The sequence below is a fragment of the Pyxicephalus adspersus genome, chromosome 4 (genome assembly GCF_032062135.1).
Source record: "Pyxicephalus adspersus chromosome 4, UCB_Pads_2.0, whole genome shotgun sequence".
Classification (NCBI taxonomy): Eukaryota; Metazoa; Chordata; class Amphibia; order Anura; family Pyxicephalidae; genus Pyxicephalus; species Pyxicephalus adspersus.
In genome coordinates, this window is record NC_092861.1 from 43652329 (window position 1) to 43674646 (window position 22318).

At 36.6% G+C, this 22318-nt stretch overlaps 1 protein-coding gene across 2 annotated transcripts in view; it reads left to right on the forward strand.

The window, feature by feature from the left end:
* Positions 1-22318, forward strand: part of KCNAB1 (potassium voltage-gated channel subfamily A regulatory beta subunit 1) — a 181071-nt gene that overhangs the window by 7876 nt on the left and 150877 nt on the right. Inside the window, exon 1 of one of the 2 annotated variants that reach the window (XM_072408009.1) lies at positions 5066-5397. The exons of the other annotated variant lie outside the window; for it this stretch is intronic. Coding sequence (XP_072264110.1) covers positions 5156-5397 — 242 coding nt within the window. The 5' untranslated portion in view covers positions 5066-5155. Of the gene's footprint in view, positions 1-5065; positions 5398-22318 lie in introns of those variants that run through there. 2 annotated transcript variants of the gene reach the window in all.

Sequence of the window (22318 nt, forward strand, 5' to 3'; positions counted from 1 at the left end):
TAATTTATTATGTATTTGCTGGATCTACTGCACTATGAGATTCTACTCCCTTTTTCCAATTTGTGCAAAACCTAGTATATATAGTACAGTAATTACAATGGCTTTCATTCAGCAAAGCTGAAAGCTTATGTAGATGAATAAGTATAGGAGAGACTGTGTGCTAGCTGTATAGAAGAATCTATGTTATTAATTTGCAATATTTCACCATCCTGGTTATAAATAAAAAGAAAAGACTCATATAAAGGATTAACCTCGATCTTAGAAGATTTATTTTGGTTGTGCAAGTTTGAATTTGCTTGCCCCCCCCCAATTGAGCTTAAAGCTGAAGACATAACACTTACTAAGATTACCTATTGAGACACATCCAAAGTGAATGAATGCCAATCAAAATGTGTCTATATAATAAACTGCCCAGCCTAACCTTTTAGAATATTTAGGAGGCTGAAGCTTATTAATTATTAACAATAAGACCATTAGCAGCTTACAGAAAGTCCAAAAAATCCAAAACACAATACAGCCTCGCAAAATACTCAACACAATATTTTTTTTATTTTTATTTTTTATTACTTAATTATCTTTTCTTACTGTACAATATCAGGATTTTATAATAGATGTATGTGGTAGGTGACTTTTGGTGGTATGTGGTAGGTGGAATTTGGTGTCGCAGGGAATGTCAGCTGTCGAGAATCACCTAGAGGGGTGGCGGAGTCCCTTCAGCTAACATGTGTGCCAGTTGTTTGCTTGTCTGTATAGTAAAGAAAGCCATGTTTCCCTCTAACTTGGCACAACTAAAGACATCCATCCATAAACATCCATTGCTAGCCATGTTCATTGCAATGCTGATTACATTGTTTAAATTTAGCTCCTTATTTTTCCAAAGTAAAGCTGAGCAGTTTGATGATTGGTTTGTAAGTCCTACAGAGAATGACTTGTGTTGTCCAAAGCTTTTAAAATACAGTAAAATGCCTATCTTTAAAAAAAAAAATTGTCACGACTACAGTCAATAGTAAGAAATCAAGAGAGACTAGTAGAAGACCTGCTTCCAAATGCTAATCTGTGATGTATGTTAATCATCTGCTTCCTGGGGATTTAGTAAAGCCCTGCATTTTGCTTTTAGCATACTCTGAGAACAGCAATCCCCATCAGTAAGTGGGACATGTAAAATATTCACCCACAGCTTTCCTTGCTTGATTCCATCTTGTGCAAAAAGAACTAACAGCAACGTTAATGTACAGATACAAATACAAATTTTATGATCAAGCCCCTTTTTCTCCTATTCTGTCATTCCCCCGTCAATCAAAATTTCAGAATCCTCCAGTGTATCAGATCTATTACAGCACACGTACCATCCATCGCTTTAATAACTGTCCTGAAATACTTGCTGCTTATATTACAGGATTTCATTAGGACTACAATGCCAAGTTATAACAACATGTGAATCCTAATGAGAGGCATATGAATGTTTAGCATCTATTTGTGTTCAGTCTAAGGTAGTATTTCATCCGGATTGCACTTCCATATCCATATTTTAGGGCTAGTATGAAAAATAAATACTTCACTAGACAACAACAAAATTAGTGGTAGTTGTTGTAATTAAAAATAAAATATAATAACACAAGAATTTTGTCAAGTGACCACATGGAGTTCTAAATCAAACATACTGGATGTTTAATCAATATTGTAACAGTATATGTATTTTAGTACACCGCACATTATGAAGACTGTATGCTGCAAATTTGGATTAGGTGTAGAAATTATGCTAAACATGGCTAAAAAAGTTAGGCTTCTGTGGTTGACACACTGAGCCTAATTTAATAAAGCTCCCCAAGACTGAGGTGAATATATTTTCATCAGTGAAGCTGGATGATCCAGCAAACATGGAATGGATCTGGTCCAGGGTTCAAAACATTTTCTAGCAAATGATTTTAAGAAATCCATTCCAGGTTTGCTGGATCACCCAGCTTCACTGATAAAAGTGTATCATTCCCAGTCTTGGAGAGCTTTAAAAAATCAGGCCCATTGACCTCTTTAGTTCAAGGTGGCCTTTTAGTTTATTTTGTTGGAAATACATGAAGACTAATGCAGATGTATTTTAATGCATGTAAGTTAGCTGATGTAAAAGCCTATTGGAAAAAAGGCAAAAAGTAAAAGAAAACCCTAAAAGGTTCTATTGGTCAGACTGTGAACATTTAAAGATTTACACATGCTTAGCTAGCACTGTAGTCCTTTAAGTCCTTTGCTCAGCTATTCAGCTCCCTCTTCCATACAACCTGCTTGTGTCTACATATATAGAATATAGGCAGGAAAACTGCCAAGTATTTGACACAAGGAGGGGCGTGGACAGAGCTTTTGAAAGTATTACCTGAACAGTTTCCGTATATATTTTTTTTTCAGGATGCATTGCTCCATAGTGCCTGCAGCTACATAGGTCAGGGAGGGCTTGTTTTAGGCCTATGTATGGATTGCTAAGATGAAAATGCTAGTTGTAATGTTATGTGTATAATATACAAATAGGTTAATAGCCTTGCTATAGAATGTGTCCTGCAAACTTGACAATTAACCTGAGCATAAAAACGATTGCATGAAAGCAATTATATGCTCGATCGCTACTGTAAAATTCTAACCATTGCCTTAGCCCCATTTGTCAAAATAGATATTCTCTGAAGTTTGCTGATAACTTTAAAAGGATAAAATATAATGTAATAAATCACAGCTCAACATGATTTGATATTTGGGGACATTAAAAATTGCCAATTTGAAAGATATATGATTTATCATAATATTTTTACATTCTACAACTTTCCCCCTGTTTTATTCTTTCTCTTTATCTAACACAACCTAAATCCAGGAAACGCTGTTAATTGAATACTTATGGATAAAGCTGTCAATAGTTATACCCTGCCACAAATTATATTTCCACCTGTATCCAGGCTGGGGAGATTTCTTCTTGATTCCTGTCTCCGCATTGAAACAAAACTAAGAGGATACCACAGCACTGCACTTCATAACAGAACAAGAAAGCTCAGTATTTTCACCCTGTAGGATATTTTTTTTATTTGTAAAAATAACAAGACAATTGATATATGGCCATGTTTATAATGTAATGGATTTTACTGATTTCTAAATAAGTGTAAACCAAATGTTCTTCCATGTATGTGTTATGTAACATGACTGTTCATTATAATTTAAATGATCAAATGCATCTCGTTAGACCTGGATCAATGGCAGAACATCTATCAACAATGATTATTGATGAGCTTTCCTGTACACAGAGCAGCTTAAACAGGCTTTTCTGATATGGAGTTCCCAGCCTGTATATATAAATCAAAATATAAGCATCTGCTAAAGTATTATGCACTGCTGATAAGAGTGTTTAAATTGGAAAAATGATTAAACTGACAGCTGAATAAGCAAGTTGAAATCCATGCCCAGTGATTCAAACGATCCTGTCTGATGTTAAGCTATTACATGTTTTATTTAAATTCAACATTTAATGTTTTACATGTATTTAATGTATTTAATGTATAAATATATTAAAAATACATGCAAACATCTTTAGTAATGAAGACTTTACTAATATTATTGAATTGCCTAATAAAGAAATATGGTATGATAAATGTAATATTGTTGCACATAATTTCTACTATGCAAAGCTGTATTTAGATATCATGCTGCCCTAAGCACACATAATGGAGTCATCTTTTATGAGCTTTACTGCTGGAGAAAAGACAAGTGTCTTCTCCAGCAGTTTCCCCCACAGTTTTGGAGAGAGTGAGATTGAGAACGATTGAGATGGAAAGAAAGTAAATATGACATTCTTAGCTATCAAGAATTGACACTCCAGACACAGGAAGCAACTTGCAAATCTTAAAAATGCCTGCAAGCTTTGATCAACTTCAAACCTCCCTGTACTTGTTTAAATGGATAGCTAAAGAGAGGATAGATTAGAGATTGTGCACCTTTCAAAAAGTACAGCAAACTGTATGAAGCGAAATCGAACATATTTTTTCAATATACTATAGCCGCACATTCTTATGGCATTTCATTTCTGTTTGAACACAAATTACTTAAAGGGGAACAAAAGTTAAAATAAAAAAAGCAAGCAAGCAGAAGGGACAGGCTATGTCTCTTATTCAATAAAACAAACGCATCTGCTTGTATCTAATCTTCATTGTGTACTGAGGTGCACATGTGCGTGATTCAGGAATAGCTGCCTACCAGGGAGGAATGAGCTCCTGTGCGCATACGCAGGACTTACATCATGCCAGCCTGGCAAATAAAGATAGGTGAAGAATCTGAACCTGTAGATCCAGACAGATGTAATACTTACTTATTTCACTTTGACATAATTGTAAGGAGAAATTGTAAGAAAACAAATAAGGTATTTGCTGCTGCGTACTTTTTATTTAAGCATCATTATTCGTATCCTTGTTTCACTACATAGTAAGCCACAATCAGCAGCACCACCAATGCAAATGAGAAGACACATGCATGTTTGGAACTTGGATTCTGCAAGTGAAAATAAAACCAATGCAATATATCTGTTAAACTATTTAAAACTCATCTGTATTATTTAACTTCCCACTTTTATTTACCATCTCACTGTCATTTGAAAAGTAAATCACAAGTGTAATAATAACCATTAAATCTTTAGTGTTGCAGAAATAAAACACCACTAGACAAGGACAGCCTTGTTTTTCCATCTGCCTCATAGACTGCCCTTGTTAGAGTTATCTGCCCTTTTACCAGCCTGTTTAGGTCAGACCCTTAAATAGACACCATGAGAACAAGGATTTGGCCTGTATCCTGTAAAAATGTTTTTGCTTTACTTAAATATAAGAGCATGGGAAAAGCAGCACATCCCAAGGGAAAAAATATTATCCCTATTGTCAAATCTAGACTAAAGATAATCTGAACATAGAAAACAAATTCTTGCTGGCAGTGGTCCACAACATGATGGCTTCAATAAAAATGTAACAGTGACAACCGGCTCCACTGGGAGAGAAAGGTAGCAGCAAATTCCCATGATATTTATTAAATCCATTTTGCTTTCCTACATTTAGATCTGTTAAGGGAAAACACAACACAACTTATCCACGAGAGCTTGGAGACAGATGGAGTTCTATTAAACAAAAGCCGCCTCTGCTCAAGGAATATGCATCTCTACAAGGCAAGCTACACTGATATTCCTAACCCTAAAATTGGTGGGCAGAAGGCTAGTGAATCTACTGCCAGGGTTAAAAAGACAAATGCTGGCCCCAAAGCTTGTTTGCCCCTCCGTTGTTGGGCTGTGACACTTAACTCAAGCATGGAGCAGAAATGCCTAGAAAGATTTGTGCATGTTCATGGGCTGTCCCTGAAGGAAACCATTAAGGCTGAAACAGGAATGATATACAGGTAGCTTTATGTATTATTTTATGTAACAGCTTGTTGCAGTAAAATCATATTCTATATAATATTTGTATATCCTAACCAGTAGGCAAATTATTAGTTTAGTAGAACTAAGAGAAACAATAGGAGTTTTCTAATAAAACAAATGTAAAATCTAATAGGAAAAGATGTACTGCAGTTACTTGTATTGCTTGCTTTGCTAATCCAATATTTCTTTATGGATTTATTAAATTAGTAAAAGGGGTACTTTCAGTAATCCATAGAAATTCACATCATTCCTTTTCAGTTTCTAGGGTGAAGTCTGTGAGAGTGGTAACTGACCAAAAAGGTGCAAATAATTGATTAAAAGATGCAAGCCTTCTGAATAATGCACTCCAATGATTTTCTTTACCATTAAGAATGCAAAAACAAATATTTTAATGTGCAGTCTGCAGTATATGCGAAAGATGCATTTGTAGTAGCTGCTATGAGTTACTGTGCTATCTTTTCTGTTAAATGCTTTATACAGCAGTGCATAGAAATCTATTCTTTTTTTCTTTTAGTAATCTTACATTAGATTTTTTTTTGTAATTGTGAGTGGTAATACATAAGGAGAGATAGAAGGATATAGGATATGTAGGATATGATGTAGGATATAGGATAGATAAAGAGTTTAAGTTTCCTAGACATCAAAAGATTTCCAGATTTGGGCACAGCAAGAATTATAAAGACTAACATCATCTGGTGTCTGAGGATTTGGATCCTTGTTATAAATATAAATATATATATGTCATTTACAGGACACAAACAATTTATATTGATCATTTTACCAAGAGGCAGGTACAACCATCTCCATATATTATTGTAAAGACAATGGCTATTAATATTGTACTTACCTTAACCTTTACAACATATGTAAATCCTGGTGCAAATTTCCATCTATCATTGGTGTCAGCCAGAAGAATACAGCCCCATCATTGATGTTCATGGGTGGAATAGTACCCTATTTATAGTGTCAGTGGGGGGATATGTGCCCCTATATAATTGGGTAGGTGGGAGGAATTGTTCACTATCATTGGTGTCCATGGGAGGAATATTGTCCCAAAGAGCTGGATAATGGCTGTTTTAGGTGTTTAGGGCTGTAGTTATCATGATGGTTCAGTCCTTTCAAGTGCACTTTAACATTATTTGGCACTAAAACAATTGCATACAGGTGGAGGGGCGGAATTTGTTCAATAAAAACATGAATATTTAATTGTACCAAGGGCAGGGATTAATCAGCTATGTGTTCATTCATACATCATTAAATGTATTTCGTAATACAAGCAGTGTATGAACATACATTTGACTTAGTATCAGCCTTTTGTAGTTTACTGTACTGCAGAGCCTAAAGGAATGATGCAAGAAGCATAAAGAGACATTCAAATATGATGCAGTGTAAGGAGCATGCTCTGTCACTGGGGTTTAATAGAGGCAAACTGTTGCAAAACAAACCATACTGATACGTCTGAATATTAGACTGTTCTAATAGAAAAAGTTAAAAAGTTTCCCCCCCCCCTCCCGTGCACCCTTATTAGCCAGTTGCTAATCAAAGTCATTCACCATTAGAAATGTGTATAGGGCTTAGCAGCAGTTCCTAAACCTGTCAGAACTGTGTGAGAACAAGCCAACATTTACCCATAACAAAAAAAATTGGCTAATTTTCGCAGTTATATCTACGAATTAAGGTTTCTGCTATTTACACCTGGAATAGTTTACCTCCCTTCCCTCAAAAACAGAGTTCCTTTAAAGCACTTGATGGTCAGTAGTTGGGTCTGAGAAAGTGATCACACCACTGAATGATAGCATGTTACGAGTGTAAGGTCTCTTTTTGTGCACTCTGTAGAAGTAGAAAGCCCCAGACTAATCTTCTGAAACTCTGTCAGGCTGGTTGCCTCCAAAGATCAAAAGTTGTCTATAGATATAACTATTGTCCCCAATCTAGTAATAATGTGGGGATTGTCTTGGATGGACTTAAATTTATGTATCTGTGGACTAGTGGTGAGCCTTTTGGTGCAATGGGGGATTTTATCTGTCGTCACTATATCAATATTTTTTTATTAGGATCAAAATTGAAATCAAATGTATTAAGTACAATTACACTATTTGTAAATAGAAATAGAGAATGGGAGATTTGCTACATTAGCAGATCATAGTCTAGAAATAAATGTTATCTCAGCAACAGAATGTCTATAGTCCAGAATGATCTGTTGGTGGTGAAATTGTATACAGGATTTCTTATCCTGTTGTTCTTAATGTATGGTCAACTATTGTCTTCACTTTTAAAATGTCTTCTTCTGGGGGCTGTTTTCTCTGGCTAATGCACAAACTTCTCTAAAACTTCACTTGATCATGTATGTGAAAAGGAATGCAGAACCAGCTCTTACAGAAAAACTTAACCTGTAATTTGTAATTTTTGATCCCTTTTTTATTCTACATGCCTTAACCAATCACTTATGGTGTTGTTCAGTGATGTGAGCTCAGGCAAGAAGATAAATATCTAGGGATGACCATGTAGAGGGGCTTTTGTAGTCATATTCTAGTGTAGAACAATATCTGTGTAATTCGGCCTGGCTCAGCAGGGAAATACTGCATTGGGTCCTGGGGTCCATCATTCCCTATCCTTGCCCTATTAAGAACAATGGTGACAAAAAGAGCATGTTCAAGTCTTTTGGAGACTGGGTAATGTTTTTTTTAGGATATCTTAGATAAACATAATGACTGAACCTGCTTGATATATTACTATGCACTAAGAAGCCAGGTTAACAAATTTCTGTGGCTCCTGTGGGGGTTATTTGCTACACTTGGAGGTTTGTGATATTTGGTTGTAGTAGCCTATATCTAGAAAATTTTGGAAATTTGCAATGACGACGCAGAATGTGCTTTTATAGACTTTAGACTTTGGTTTCCTCAACAGCATTATTTGTTAGTGAGCTGATTAAAGATTTTCTGTCATTTATAAAGTGGGGAGCCATCCTCTTACAAAACTAACTCATATTCTTGAGTATAGATACCATGCCGGGTATGAGACCTGGTTATGTTACCCTTTACAGAGTGCATTTTTTCTCTGAGAAAACCTGTAACCTCCCAATGTTCTGCTCACTAGCAAAAGTCCAGGGAGTTCTTTTTTCTCAACAGGCATGGCATACTTAAAAACAGAACAAAAATATTTACTCCACATGGATGCCATATCATCAAGAAGATCCTGCTAGACTATAAAGAATTCCATAAAGCAAATCCCCGGTAATAGATCTCTTATACTCTCCTCTCCGATGACTGTTTGTTTCCTACTATACCTTTGTTCCAGCACTGCAGCGTCTATAAAACATTTTTTTAGCATTTGATACTTCTGGGAGTATTGGCTTATTGTAAGTCCAGACAGGCATAATATTTGCTTACCCTTATATTAGTGACATAGTGGTCGGAGGATGGAACCCAATTTTTGGAAGTGACTTACACAAATGACTTTAAAAAGATTAGACTTCTATGTTGCCATATTTGAGATGGTATATTGAGCCCTAAAAGCCCTAAATATTCAGCATTTGTTACATGCAGATTGCAAACAATTTCAATAGTCATGTCTTAAGCTGCATACACACGTACAATAACAGTCGTTGGAAAGGATCGTTCGGACGATGGACGACGGACGCTGTACACACGCCAGATTCTTGCCCTATATCGGCCCTGAGCCAGGTACACTAACTCACAGCAATTTTAAATCTTTCATTGCAAGTAATTGATACAGAAAGTAAAATCTAGTTGCAATAGGAAAATACACACAGCTACACTTTTTACTACCAAACCTATAACTCTTATTGGCATTGTATAAATGTCTTTTGTTGACATTGCCATGCTCTTTTTTCCCTGAGTGTGGTTTTCTCACCCTTTGATGAATGCACACTATAGTGTGGGTTTCTCACATCAACAAAGATGTGGTATTGTGTTCAGGTGCATCACTGTGGATTCCGCTTTCTGATGTAACTGAATTCCCCCTATTGCTATTGTTAGCATGACATGAGTTTACTTGTATACCTGAATAAATCATTACAACAAACGCATAATCCTTACTCATTGTGGAGCAGCAGTGCATTTTGGGACTTCTGGCAGCCTGATGATTAACCTCTAAGCCAAGTTTAAGACTTTATTGCTACAGCTTTGTTTTATTGTGGAATCTTTCCTGTCTATTATTGGCTAGTACACAGCTGTAACTAATATATGTCACATTTTTCATTTCTCACTGACAGAATGTGCTACAAAAATACACCTTATGAACAGTATGTGAAATATTTCACATATTCGTACTGTGTCATATGGAGGTTATGCAGTTTATATAAAAGTAGGGAATTATGTGATTAAAATAAACTCATTCCTAAACTTAAAAAGAGGAAAATGCTAATAGGTCTTATCTGTTTAATGACCAGGTGCTGTTCAGAAATATATATATAGCGGGATATACATTATTGTATGATGGATAATCTGAACATTTTTGTTAATAATTGTATGCAATTTCTTTAAAGGGAATCTATAGCAAATAGGAAAAAATATATAACATTTTTAAAGATGATAAATAATGGGTTCCTAACATCTTAACACACCTCCACACATATTCTGGGCACTGCCATATTTAGTTGCAAGACTAATGAGTAACAGAAGATCTTGCTCACAGTTTGCAAGCATATAGGATGGCCTGTCAGTCTCGATGGGTTGGGACATAGGGATCATCATTCACTCCTATTAGGTGCGCTCCCAACATTGCCTACCGAAGGCCTTTACTTGCCCTACCAAAACAGCCATGACTGGAGATGTATATTTTTGTGATTATCACATGAAAAAATGTAAGAGAGAGTCAGGGAGAGGGAAGGAGGCAAATAAGGAGATAGGAAGAGGGAAGAGATAGGAAGGGAGAGAGAGTGGGGTAGTGAAATGAAGGGAAGAGAGAAATAGGAGAGTGAAGGGAAAAGGGAGAAAAACAAAGTATGTGAAAAGAGAGAGGAAAAGAGAGAAGGAAACACACAAGGGGAAAGAGAGGGAGTGGGAGAGTGAGTAGGAGGTAGAGAGGTTTAGGAGAGAGTAAGGCAAAGGAGAACAGGGAGGGTGGGGGGAGATAGATAACAAGATAGAGGAGGGAGAGGGCACAGAGAGAAAGGGGGAGAGAGGAGGAGAAGAGAAAAAAGAGAAGAAGATGAGGGCAGAAAAAGGCATGAAAAGAGGAGAAGGGGAGAGAAGAGAGAGTGACCGAGTGAGTGGGAGGGAAAGGTGAGAGTGAAGAAGGGGGAAAGGGTGAAGAGAAGGAATAGAAAGAATAAAGGAGATGTGGGAGGAATAGTAGAGGAACAGAGAGAGAAGAGAGAAGGGGACACGGGTAGTGGGAGTAGGACGGAAGGGAAGGAAGATGAGAGAGAGGGGGTAGAGAGAAGAAGGCAAAAGGAGGAGAGGGATATAGGGAGTGATAGAAGGAGGAGTGGGCCGGTATATTCACTTTTTAAATTTCATTTTAACTTTGTGCTTACCATTACTGTAGTTCTTGTCAGCCCGGAGCCTCAAGTTATACTTCCACATAGAGATGCCCCATTGTCACCCCCAGTGGGCATGTCACCCTAGGCCATGGCCTAGGTGATGGGAAATCCGGCCCTGCCTACAGTACACAGAGAGGGGTAGAAAAGTATTATGCTTTACATTGTAGATTAGCTATTTCTTGTCCCAGTAGCCACAGTGTACATAGTAAAACCTTAATCTAAACTTGTAAATGTAATTGTGGACTACACACTGCCCCTGATTCATCAAGCAAAATCGGATTATCGCTCGCGCATTCGTATTAGCGATCCGGAATCGTGCGCGATCGCGCTATTCAGCAACCGAAAAAGCTCGCGCACGGAGCCTCTCACCATTGTGCTTAGATCCTCCTTAATCGCGCAGCTGAAATGTAATTGCCTTAATTGGCAGATTCGCGACCCCTATTGCGCAAGGCAGGAATCCGGCTGGTAGTGATTCAGGATGCGAGTGTACGCCCGCACTCGAGTCCCGGACCGCGTTAATCCGCGATCGCTGGTACTTTCGCGCTTCCAGCGATCGCGGATTTCAATGATGAATCAGGGGCACTGGATTTATGTTTAAAACATCTCAAATAGGTGCTACCAAACAGTTTGTGCAACCAAACAGTTTTACCTTCATAAAGTGATGCTAGGGGCTTGAACATTTCGATTTCCATAAGGGTATACTGTAGGTTTCCATTAAAAAAATAATTCTTTCTTTAGGCACATTCATTATAAGGGCAAATATTAGAAGAAGATTAGATTTAACCGTAGGTGATTTTTTCTGACAGTTTTGCTAACACATGTAATCTTTGCTGTTTTCCTATTTCTTTTAAAACTAAAAAAAACAAGAACATGTTCTGTAAATACTAAACAGTGATAGACTACTAACGTATAAATGGATAATAATCAAGTATCATACATATTTTTACTGCACTTGTGTTGTTCCAGCAAAATTGAACAACTGTGTTTGGTTATGGTAAACTATAATACAATAAAATTAAATAAAATTGGTCATAACCTACAATAAAACTTAAAAAAACGTTACCCCAAATGGTTACAGTTATTTCACCCTGCATTTCCTATCTCCTATAAATACACTACAAACAGTGCTCATCTACAGAGAAAACAGAGAAAAACTCCCAGGTGACACCATCCTATAAATGCATTTCAGAAACAGGTCAAACTAGGTGGGGGTTGAACGTAATTAAAACTTTCTAGGCTTTTCCAATGATGTTTGTTACTGTAAGATTCATAGCATATTCCACAGAAGGTACAGCAGCATTGATTAAATTTCAGACTACACACATTCTACCTGATGGATAATTATGCCTGGAGTGTACAATCAATAAATATAATTTAGAAGAGTAAAACCCCACTAAACTTTCTGGACAGAAATATTTCTATATTGTATTGGGCTCTATTGTTTAAATTATGTTATACAGTAGATTCCATAATAATATTCACACGTAAAATGTATGAACATTATGTACTAGTCTGTAAATAGAAACCATATTTTACATTGATTGTATTAGTTTGGATAAAAATAGAATTTATTAAAATTTTAATAATGAGTATTCTCAGTACAGCAAGAAGTCTATGTGTGGAAAGGAGGTGTGAGGTATCTGTATGTGTGAAATCTGTACAAAAGATATTTTTATAACATTAGATGAAGTTATGCAGAAGAATAAGAAAATAAGGAACTGAACAGTCTTTGGAAAGGATAAGTTGTACAGGCTTAAATTTCTAACTAACTTGAAAATAACATTGTGCCCAGTGACATGGATAGTATCACAAAAAAACACCCGTGATCAACTAAGAGGAAAATAAACTGTCACAATACTAGAAGGAGAAAGAGTGACAGGAGATGCTCTTTGGGCTGACAATCCCAGGCAGTGTCCCAATGCAGTAGAGCGCCCTTAGCCTTTTCCTTACAGTGGCAGCGCTTGCAGAAGTAGAGGAGCTCCGGGAATAAGTGCTCTGCTGCTTGCAACATCCTTGTTTCCCTATAGATGTGTTTTTCCTTTCGCATCCCCTGCACTGAGGCTGCACAGCTGAAGGGAATGTGCAGCTGTGCTCCAGCTGATAAGCGGACTGGTTTCTGAATAATCCCATGCTACCATTGGCTGCTGGGACTTTATAGCCTCTCTGCTCCCAATCCCCTGTGCCTGTTGTAGCATTTAGCTGGGGTAAGCAGTGCTGGAGAGATTCTGGTGTGATTGCCTGTTGCTGATCATTGCCTGTTCCCTGACTCAATGTTTGTACTTAGCCTGGACCAACATCTGCCTGTGACCTCGACTCTGCTTGTGCCTACTCCCTCTGTACCTTGTTTGGTGGACTGATCACCCGGATATGACTTTGGATTTGACAGGTAGTTCTTGTACTGCTTAATCTGTGGGGTCCTGGTCTGCTGCCAGCCCATCCCCAGATATTATCGTTTGTGCTCTAATTACTGGGGCCTACCAAGTGCTGCGAGACACAACCAGTCTCCTGAAGGGGGAGGCTTGCTAAATGTGAAGACTGCAGTGTTAGATTGGGGGACTGGTGTCTGCTGAATACTGGCCAGGGCCTTACACTACTTACTTGATGATTTAGGATCCATGTAAAATAATTAGATGTTTTTACAACTGGTTGTAGGAAAGTCTTTGATTTGGTAAAGGATATTCCTTTATATGGAGATAACTGGAATACAGGGGAACACTAACATGTTGCTAAGGAAATTGAAGACATTAGAGAACCAACCTTATAGTAGGTGGCTATACAGGAGCAGAATAGAGACTTCGTAAAAAACTAAACTGTGGGTGAAAGTTGTGCAAAGATGAAGAAATGTGATCCAGATCAGCTAAATTCACAGAATATTAGCAGAAGGCATGTAATATTAGGGATTTTCTATAGATGCCTGACAAAATGTTAACATTAAATATTTTCAAATATAGTGTGGAAGTGGAAATCCAACATTTTATTGCTGTCATGTTAAGGGACTACATTTGATCTTTATAACCTGGCTACAGAAGGCTTGCAGAAATGTATTGCACAAACAATGAATATATTTAGAAAATCAAAAGCATTTTAAAACTCATGCTTTATGGCGGTCAGGAATTTATCAGCATTCATTATGTTTCATTATCTACTTGAGTGTATATTAACAATGGGTTTATAGCTGATCCCATTTTAACATCAGGCTGTGGGCTGGTTATTGGGATATGCAGCAGGTACCTGTATGGGAATGGTACCCAATGTATACCTTAAATACCCCTAAGCTTGATATTTACATTGACAATGGTTGGCTGTGAACCCATTGTGTGTGTGTGTGTGTGTGTGTGTGTGTGTGTGTGTATGTATATATATTGCAGGCAACGTGCTATCAAATAGCCTGAATAGCAGGTTTATTTGGCTCTAATAGAACTGAACCAATGTTTGCTCAAATTTTGCAAATGGTCCAAACTCAAACAACAAAACTGATTACAAAAAACAATCATACTCTGAATCCTTATATTGAAATCCACACAGTTCAAAAGCAAGAAAAATGCTGCAGCTCCAGAAGATAGCAGATAAAAGGGAACCCTAGCTGATGATCAAGTGCTGTGTGGAGAATATAGTCAGTGAACTGATGGCTGTATTTACTTGTTGTCCCCTAACCTCTACCCACTAATGGAGGAAACAGTATAAAGTTATAATGGTGTGTTCATAATTGCACAATTCCTCTTCTTTTTTTTTTTTTTTTTTTTTTATTAGATATCTCCTATCTGCACAGTCAGAATCTCCACTAATGTGCTTTCAGAATGTCAGTATTTGCTTTGGAAATTCTGTGGGGTTTGACAATACAATTGGGGTATTTGACCTACAGCACAATACGGGACATCATGGTACATGTTACCCAGGGCTGCGTTCAGTTAATCACAACTCCTATAACAAGATCACTCCAGTATAATTTTCTACATTGACTTAAAAATTCATACCAACTTTACATCAGAAAAACTATATAAGTTATGTCTGGAAATGGTACATAAGATTTCAAGAATATTTCCACATAAGCAAAATACATAATTTTTTATTACTGATTTCAAAAGTGTACAAAATTGTTCAAAATGTTGAATTGAATATATACATTTTCTTTATTATAATGGTCCTGTGTATATTGTGTAGTTTCTGTCATTTCTTTTTAAAACTGTGTATCCAGCAGGTGGCGCTCCAAAATTATATATTGTTAGGTTTGTATCTCCTTACATGAACTTTTGCAGCAACACTAAGTTTGATTTCATAGTTGTTTTAACTCTTGTTTTCTTATTAAAAATGTTCACTTTGTAAAGAAACTGTATCACTGAAAATATTACAATTGTTTGGATGATAGTATTGTGCCTACAGTCATACAGATTATCTATATTCTCCTATTACAGCAATATACACTGTGTATATATAACTTTATGGTGTTTGTAAATGCTTCTATTTTTCTTACTTGCCTTCTTTTCATGTTTTTATTAATTACAGTAATATGAAACAATTTTAACAGGAGAGCTAGTTCCACACTGGAAAGTAGGTTGGCACTGGATCTTTTTTTTTTTTTTAATTTTGACTGCCCTTGTCTCCTATGAGCTCCATTCTATGCCAACTATACATTTATCCTTTTCTACCTACAGATACCTTTGGGCATATTTAGGAACCATTATTTATCATCTATTTATACCAGAGGAGAAAAAAAACTTTAAATATTTGTGTTTGAGATTTCCTTTAACATGGACAACACGTTGGCTTCCTTGTAGTTGGCACTGAGGCTTCATAAAGCTTTGCTTACCATAGTATGTTGCCCTCTATCTCCAAATGTAGCAGAAATAATAAATTGTGTAATTGTGGATGGCCTATCCTATAATTAATTGCAACTATCTAGCTAGAAAAAAATTAAATCTGATGGTTGGCAAGGGTTGCTTCATTTAGCATATTACTTTTTCATATGAACTGTTGAAAAATTCCTGTACAATAAGAAAATGTGACTGCTGTAAAAGTGTTTTCAACATAATACATAAATTAGGAATAAAATAATGTAGCAATGTAATGCTTTTTGTGTAAAATGTATTTGATACCTGTTAAAGGACAAACATTTCGAGATACCTTAGAACTTTAGCTCTCATAAGAGGAAGGGGTACAGGATAAATTGTTGGATATATGATTCATTCAGGCGCTCTGGGATGGATGGTAATGTTATAAATAAACTAACTGATAACCCGGCGTTGCTCAGGTATTTATTTATTGCAATCTTTTATTATACAGGAAAAGGAATCAAATAAAGCTATAGTGATTTTCTTCTCTACGGTGTTTCATTTTTTTTGCCTTTGATTGCATTTGGCCAATTGCCTTAAGTTTTCTCGAAGGCTATATTAGAATAGGTTGAAATATGTCTCCATGTGTTTTTTAATGGTTTTGAGCAAAGTCCAATCTAGCCTTTCTATTATTGAGGCTTATGAGTGGCTTGAACCTTGCAGTGCACCCTCTGTATTTCCTTTCATGCAGTCTTCTCTTTATGGTAGACTTGGATATCGATTCACCTACTTCCTGGAGTGTTGTTCACTTGGTTGGCCGTTGTGAAGGGGTTTCTTTTTACCATGGAAATAATCCTGAGATCATCCACCACTGTTATCTTTAGTTCACCAGTACTTTGTTTAATTCTCATGGTCTACCGAACTGTAGATTTTGTCACTCCTAATATTGTAGACATTTGACAGCATGTTGTCTATCTTCCACATACAAGGACCCCCCCACCCCAAATCACCTCCAGGCCTTTTATCTGCTTAATTGATAATGACATAAGGACGGAATTGCCCACACCAGCCCATGAAATAGCCTTTGAATCGGTTGTCCAATTACTTTTGAGCCCCAGAAATGAAGTAATTGTATAAAAAAAAAAAAAGCTTTAGTTCCTAACATATTTATGCAATCTTTTTGTTCAACCCACTGAATTAAAGCTGAAAGTCTGCAGTTTAACTGCATCTGAGTTTTCATTTAAAATTAATTGTGGCAATGTACAGAACCAAAATTAGAAAAAAAGTGGTCTCTCCCCAAATACTTATGGACCTAACTGTATATAGAATATTTATGGGAATAAAACCACAAATTTGTGGGGTAAAAATAAGTTGGGGAATGAAATGTGCTATCCAGACTTTAGAGGGTGGCCAGATCAAGGCACTATATCTTCCAATAGCTGCAGAGGGCTTCACAAGGCTTTGGCTATTTTTTATGGAGAACAGTAAAAATTTGTCATGTTTTTACTTTTGTTCAGTCCATATCATGTTGATAACTATCAGTGAGTATGTGTCCACTTATTGTAACAGTGATGAGAATGCTAGCCATTCAATCCTAATGGGAATCTACAAATCAGGAGGGACAACAACTGAGATCAACCAGACTCGCACTGAGGTGTATGAAAATAAGGATTCTGGGAAAAATGATAGAAAAATTATAGCATAGATGATAAAGCGTGAAAACTCCAAAGCAAAATAAAATTTGCACTGGAGGCTCCAGAGCCTATTTTACATAATGACAGCAATCTGTAAACAAGCAGTACGGCATCCAGCAAAATATAAATCTTTAAATGCTGCAACACTTTGAAGAAAACAGATTTCAGATTAAAAGGAAGATTACATATTTTATACATATGATTTGTAAGAACTCATGGGTTTGATGTGGAAATATTTAAGATTTAAAGAATAGTAATCAGCTGTGGAATTTAATTCTTTCACATTGGTATCTCTACAAGTGGAAATTGAACTAGAACCATGAAGTGTATAGGCCAGTTGCTTAGAAGTCTAGTATATCAGGTTAATGGTGGTTTCATTGCTGATAATCATTATTCTGTGGATAATTAATCTGTAGTTTTCATTTGAAGAGCATGAGACTTTAGACTGGAAGGAGTTAATCTGTTTTTCAAACAACATATTCTCAGCAATTAACTTGCAAATAAACAATGGGATTTTGTGTAATAGATATGTTGCTGCTTGTGCAGAAAAAGTGTTGATTTATGACCTTATCTGTGTATATTATTGGCACCAGAGCAACTCTAATTGTCTTGGTCCTTTGTTTTGCACATGTTGTGGTTGATGCCAATACTCTGCTAACACAATAATCTCATTGCTTATCTGTTAAACACTTCCCAAGTGATAGAGAATTATGCAAGATATATGGGGTGGATAAAGTCACCTAAGAAGATAAAAGCAACATTTAGGTGCACACATTAATTTTGTATCAGTAGTTTGTCATCTCACTGTTTACAAAAGTTATTAATCAATGTGATAATGTTTTCTATATGTCAACACATACATTATTCTCTACAAATATGTACTAGTTCTGAAGGAGATTACAATATAATTTTATTTTTTAGAGACCCTGTACAATAGCGCCAACCCAGCCACTATTAATTGGTTTGTCAGGCTGTACCAGAAATGTTTCTGATTATAATTTATAATAATCAGGCCAACCAAATCGATAACATGCAGTTATGGTAATTGGCAAATGTAGGGAAAGCAGTGAGGTTATAGGTAACTCGACAGCTAAATAAATGTTACTTTTTCATTAGCTCATTCATCAGGTAAAGGAGGGAACTTTTCATTCAGTGGTTTAAAACGGTGGAAGATGACTTCTGAGGCAAATTGGAGATTGGATTTGGTTTGGAAAATGCTGATTGTTGCTTTGTCCCTTATTTATGACCTTTGTCCACAGTCAAGGCATATTTATAGCAAACCTGGTGCATTTCATTCTAAGTTTTAGGTTACCAGGTACAGCATCCTTCCCTCTGTAAAGGGAGACAGCTGTTTCTCCACTTTAGTCATTAATTAGCAATCAGATGAGACAGCAGAGAAAGATATATTGTCTAATTCATATTCCTAATTTGTGTTTATGATAAAGAAACCATTTATAATACACATATAATTATAAATACATATTTTGTATCACACATAAATAAAGATATTGGTAGGAAAATGAAGATAAGTAACCCAAAGTATACATTCATAATGTAATTTTTCTTACTTTGCAATTGATGAATGAATGAAAGACAACTGCTAGTTGCAGTAGTTAGTTTAATGCATTTTGCACATAACGCTTCGAAGTGGTAATAAGTAGTGTTCGAATTCTTTTTTTACAGGGTATCCCACAATGACAGGATGATCTTCTCAATGAATGCGGCCATGGCTACATTTATTGAGAACAGTGTGCGATCCCTGGCACTAGAGGTAAAATGGGGACAAGTCTCCCCTTTCAAAACTCCTAATGCTCTCTGATTGGCTGAGGAAAGCTTTCCTCACCCAATCAGGGAGCACTATCCCTATTCCTGTGTTCTTGGATAGAGAAACTATCCAAGAACACATACAACTATAAAAGGGCTGCAAGAGCAATCAGGGGAGAGGAGCTGTCAGCTCTGCTCCTGATTGCTCTTGCAGTTCTTCACAGTCCCTAAAAATAACACAAATTTTCCCACCATTGACTTTATTGGTGTTCAAACTCGGCATTCTATCACCCGAACAATATCCCACTATTCGATCGAATAGCTGTCGAAACGAATAGTGAGATATTTGACGAACACTGGTAATAAGGATTGTATTAGGCCATACATGAGTGTTATTACACATTTACAATGCACAAAAAATAAGGGCAGTGGTTGGATGATTGTTAACCTGATGCAACTAAATTTAGTATACTTTCCATTAGTTTAAAACATCATCTCTTATCTGATCTTGTAGGAAATCCTGATCATTTCAAAGCTTACAAAATACACTTACTTATTCTGTACAGACCTGTGGTCTTATACTGTGCATTTAGAAAATATTCAAAAGACTAGTGTTCCCTAAAAAGGGAAACCGTTTAAAAAATCCTTATTGCATTGCAAGCTTTCGTTACCAGTAGTAATATGTGCAGTAGTCATTTAAAACCTCATGTTGGTTCAAAATATTTTTTAACAAAAATCTATGAATAGCATTTATCATCCACATAGGCCTGTTCTGTGTCGTTTGATTTAATTTTTAGTTTTTGGGGTTGAGGCAGGAACAATTAAGAGGCCTTTGCTCTTAGATCCTTTATTTTGTGGATCTGCGGAGTTCCTACTAATGTACCTCAACCCCGCACCCACCTTGAACTACTGCTGTCTGTAGAGTTTAGGCTTCTACTGTTGTCTTTTAATGTCTCCTTGCCTCCTGTGCTGCTGCTGTTTGTCTGCATCACGATCACCCCTTGATCACCTATTCATTACTTCTCCGTTCAATAAATTACTAGTAAACTGGAGGTGGCCCTGTTGCTTCTCTAATGAGATGGCTGTCACTTCACAGAGACATAGCCATGATTTTTGTTCCATGATAAAGATCCACACTAGAGAGCCAATAGGCAACATTGCTGACTAGTTCTCGGTCATCTCTTCTACTTTTGTACACCACTCAAACACTATAAGTCCTCCATACCGGTGGATACAATAAAAAAGTAAAAATTAAATGACACTAACCACAGGAAAGGCTTCCAAGACCTAAGTCAAATGTAAACTTACAGTGTGACTAAGGCCAGGTGTGGGCTGCAGAGTGGTGACACACCAATGCTAAATATCTGCAACCCAAGAGCATGGGTATTATTTTAGGTATGATTGCTAGAACTAGGAAAAAGTAAGTTGAAACAGAGGAGTGACTCACGTTTATACTTTGGGGGAAAGCAACTGCCAGCAGTAATCTAGTTACTCTAGATTTTTAATCTTTATAGTGATGGTATCTATACTTATTATGTGAATTGAAGGGTAAGAGAAGTAATTTGTGTTCCTATTATGTGACCAACAGCCACCTGCTGTCCCAGAAGAATTGATCACTGGCTTCTATTGATTTTACACTTTCTTGATGTAAACCTAGTAGAACTGTGCCAAGATTTTAAGTACCTTTTACTCTTAGCCAGCAGAACTTTCAATCTCCTGTGTCATGGAAACAGCTTTGTAGATTTGATTTTCAAGCAGTGCCATTGCTCTGTTAATCAAAACTTAGGGTCTGGTAGAATGCAGGATACATCGATACATGTTGATCTTTATAGTATTGACCTACAATTCATATTTTTTATTCTCTTTTAAGCAGATTTGGATTTAAAATGAAAATATTAATGTTCCAGTCTAGAGACAACAGGGACTAAAAAGTGATTTTCTGTGTATAGCTATCGCATGCAATTCTTTGTATAGCAAAGAATAAGGAACAGAGTGGTTTTAAATATCAGCTGATATGTTGCATCCTAGTTCAGTTACATTCAACCAGAGGCTCAGAAAACAGCTCCAGCTTCCTTTTTGTATCTTTCACAGTAGCGTTTGAGCTAAAAAATGGTTTGTCTAAACACTTTCTGCAATATATCCAGCGCTAGAACACCAAGCTGACGAAAACTAAATAGTGAATGGTAAGCTTCAAATTAAATTGGAAAATTAAGCTTTGATATATATACTAGATTACACAGTATATCAGTTTTTCGTTCAGGTGTACCTAAAGCACAAAGTCACTACAGACCCCTTTGATGGCGAACTGAGAGCTCCTTCTTGTAACAGACATTTTCTGTAACAGCCCAGTTGATCAGTGATTCAGTATTCAACTTGATGTCCCTGACATGGAATGCCTGATGTTAAATATGACTGGCAAGATGTTTTTGTTTCTAGTGGACCTAGAGTGAACTTTCTAATAAATAGCAAAAAAAATGCTAATTTTGTTTTATGTAGACATGTGAGTTGTGTTTGAGATAATGAATGTATATTTAGTTTGTTGCAGACCCCTAGTGTCGTCTCGCTATATTATTACCTTGGTGGTTCATGCCTTGGATTTATGAATTCAGCCTGATTCAGATTTCATCATGTTGTTTGCTGTAACTCAAAATTGCAGTCAAATTATGATCATTTGTTTGTATCACCAACTTTGTTTCCTGAGCTGTTTTGTTTTAGTTGTTCTTTGATGTATTTGCTGATAATTGTACTCCTTGGACTTTTAATAAAGCACATAAGCAAGAAAACAATGGCTTATTTGCAAGAAATGACTCTTACCTTTTTAATGTACAGAAAGGTATTTCTTGCCAGTAGTACTGGGGGTCATTGAAAAAGTGAAAATGCTTACCCTCAATAAGCATGCACCACCTCTCTGCTTCTCTGTATCTCGCTACATATCCCATGCCCCGCTCTCTTCCTGACAGCTTTTCTTCCCTCCACTGTGGGTTGTTTGTCATGTACCTATGTACTTGCAGGTAGTCTCATGTCACACATACTGTTCACTCTCTCTCACAGGTTTACTGCCTGGAAGCCAGTTGTATACCCTTCCAGATATTTTGTAAATGATGAAACTGCCCCTAACAACAAACCAGTTGGAACACTACTGCCTTGAGACAGATTTCTAATGTAA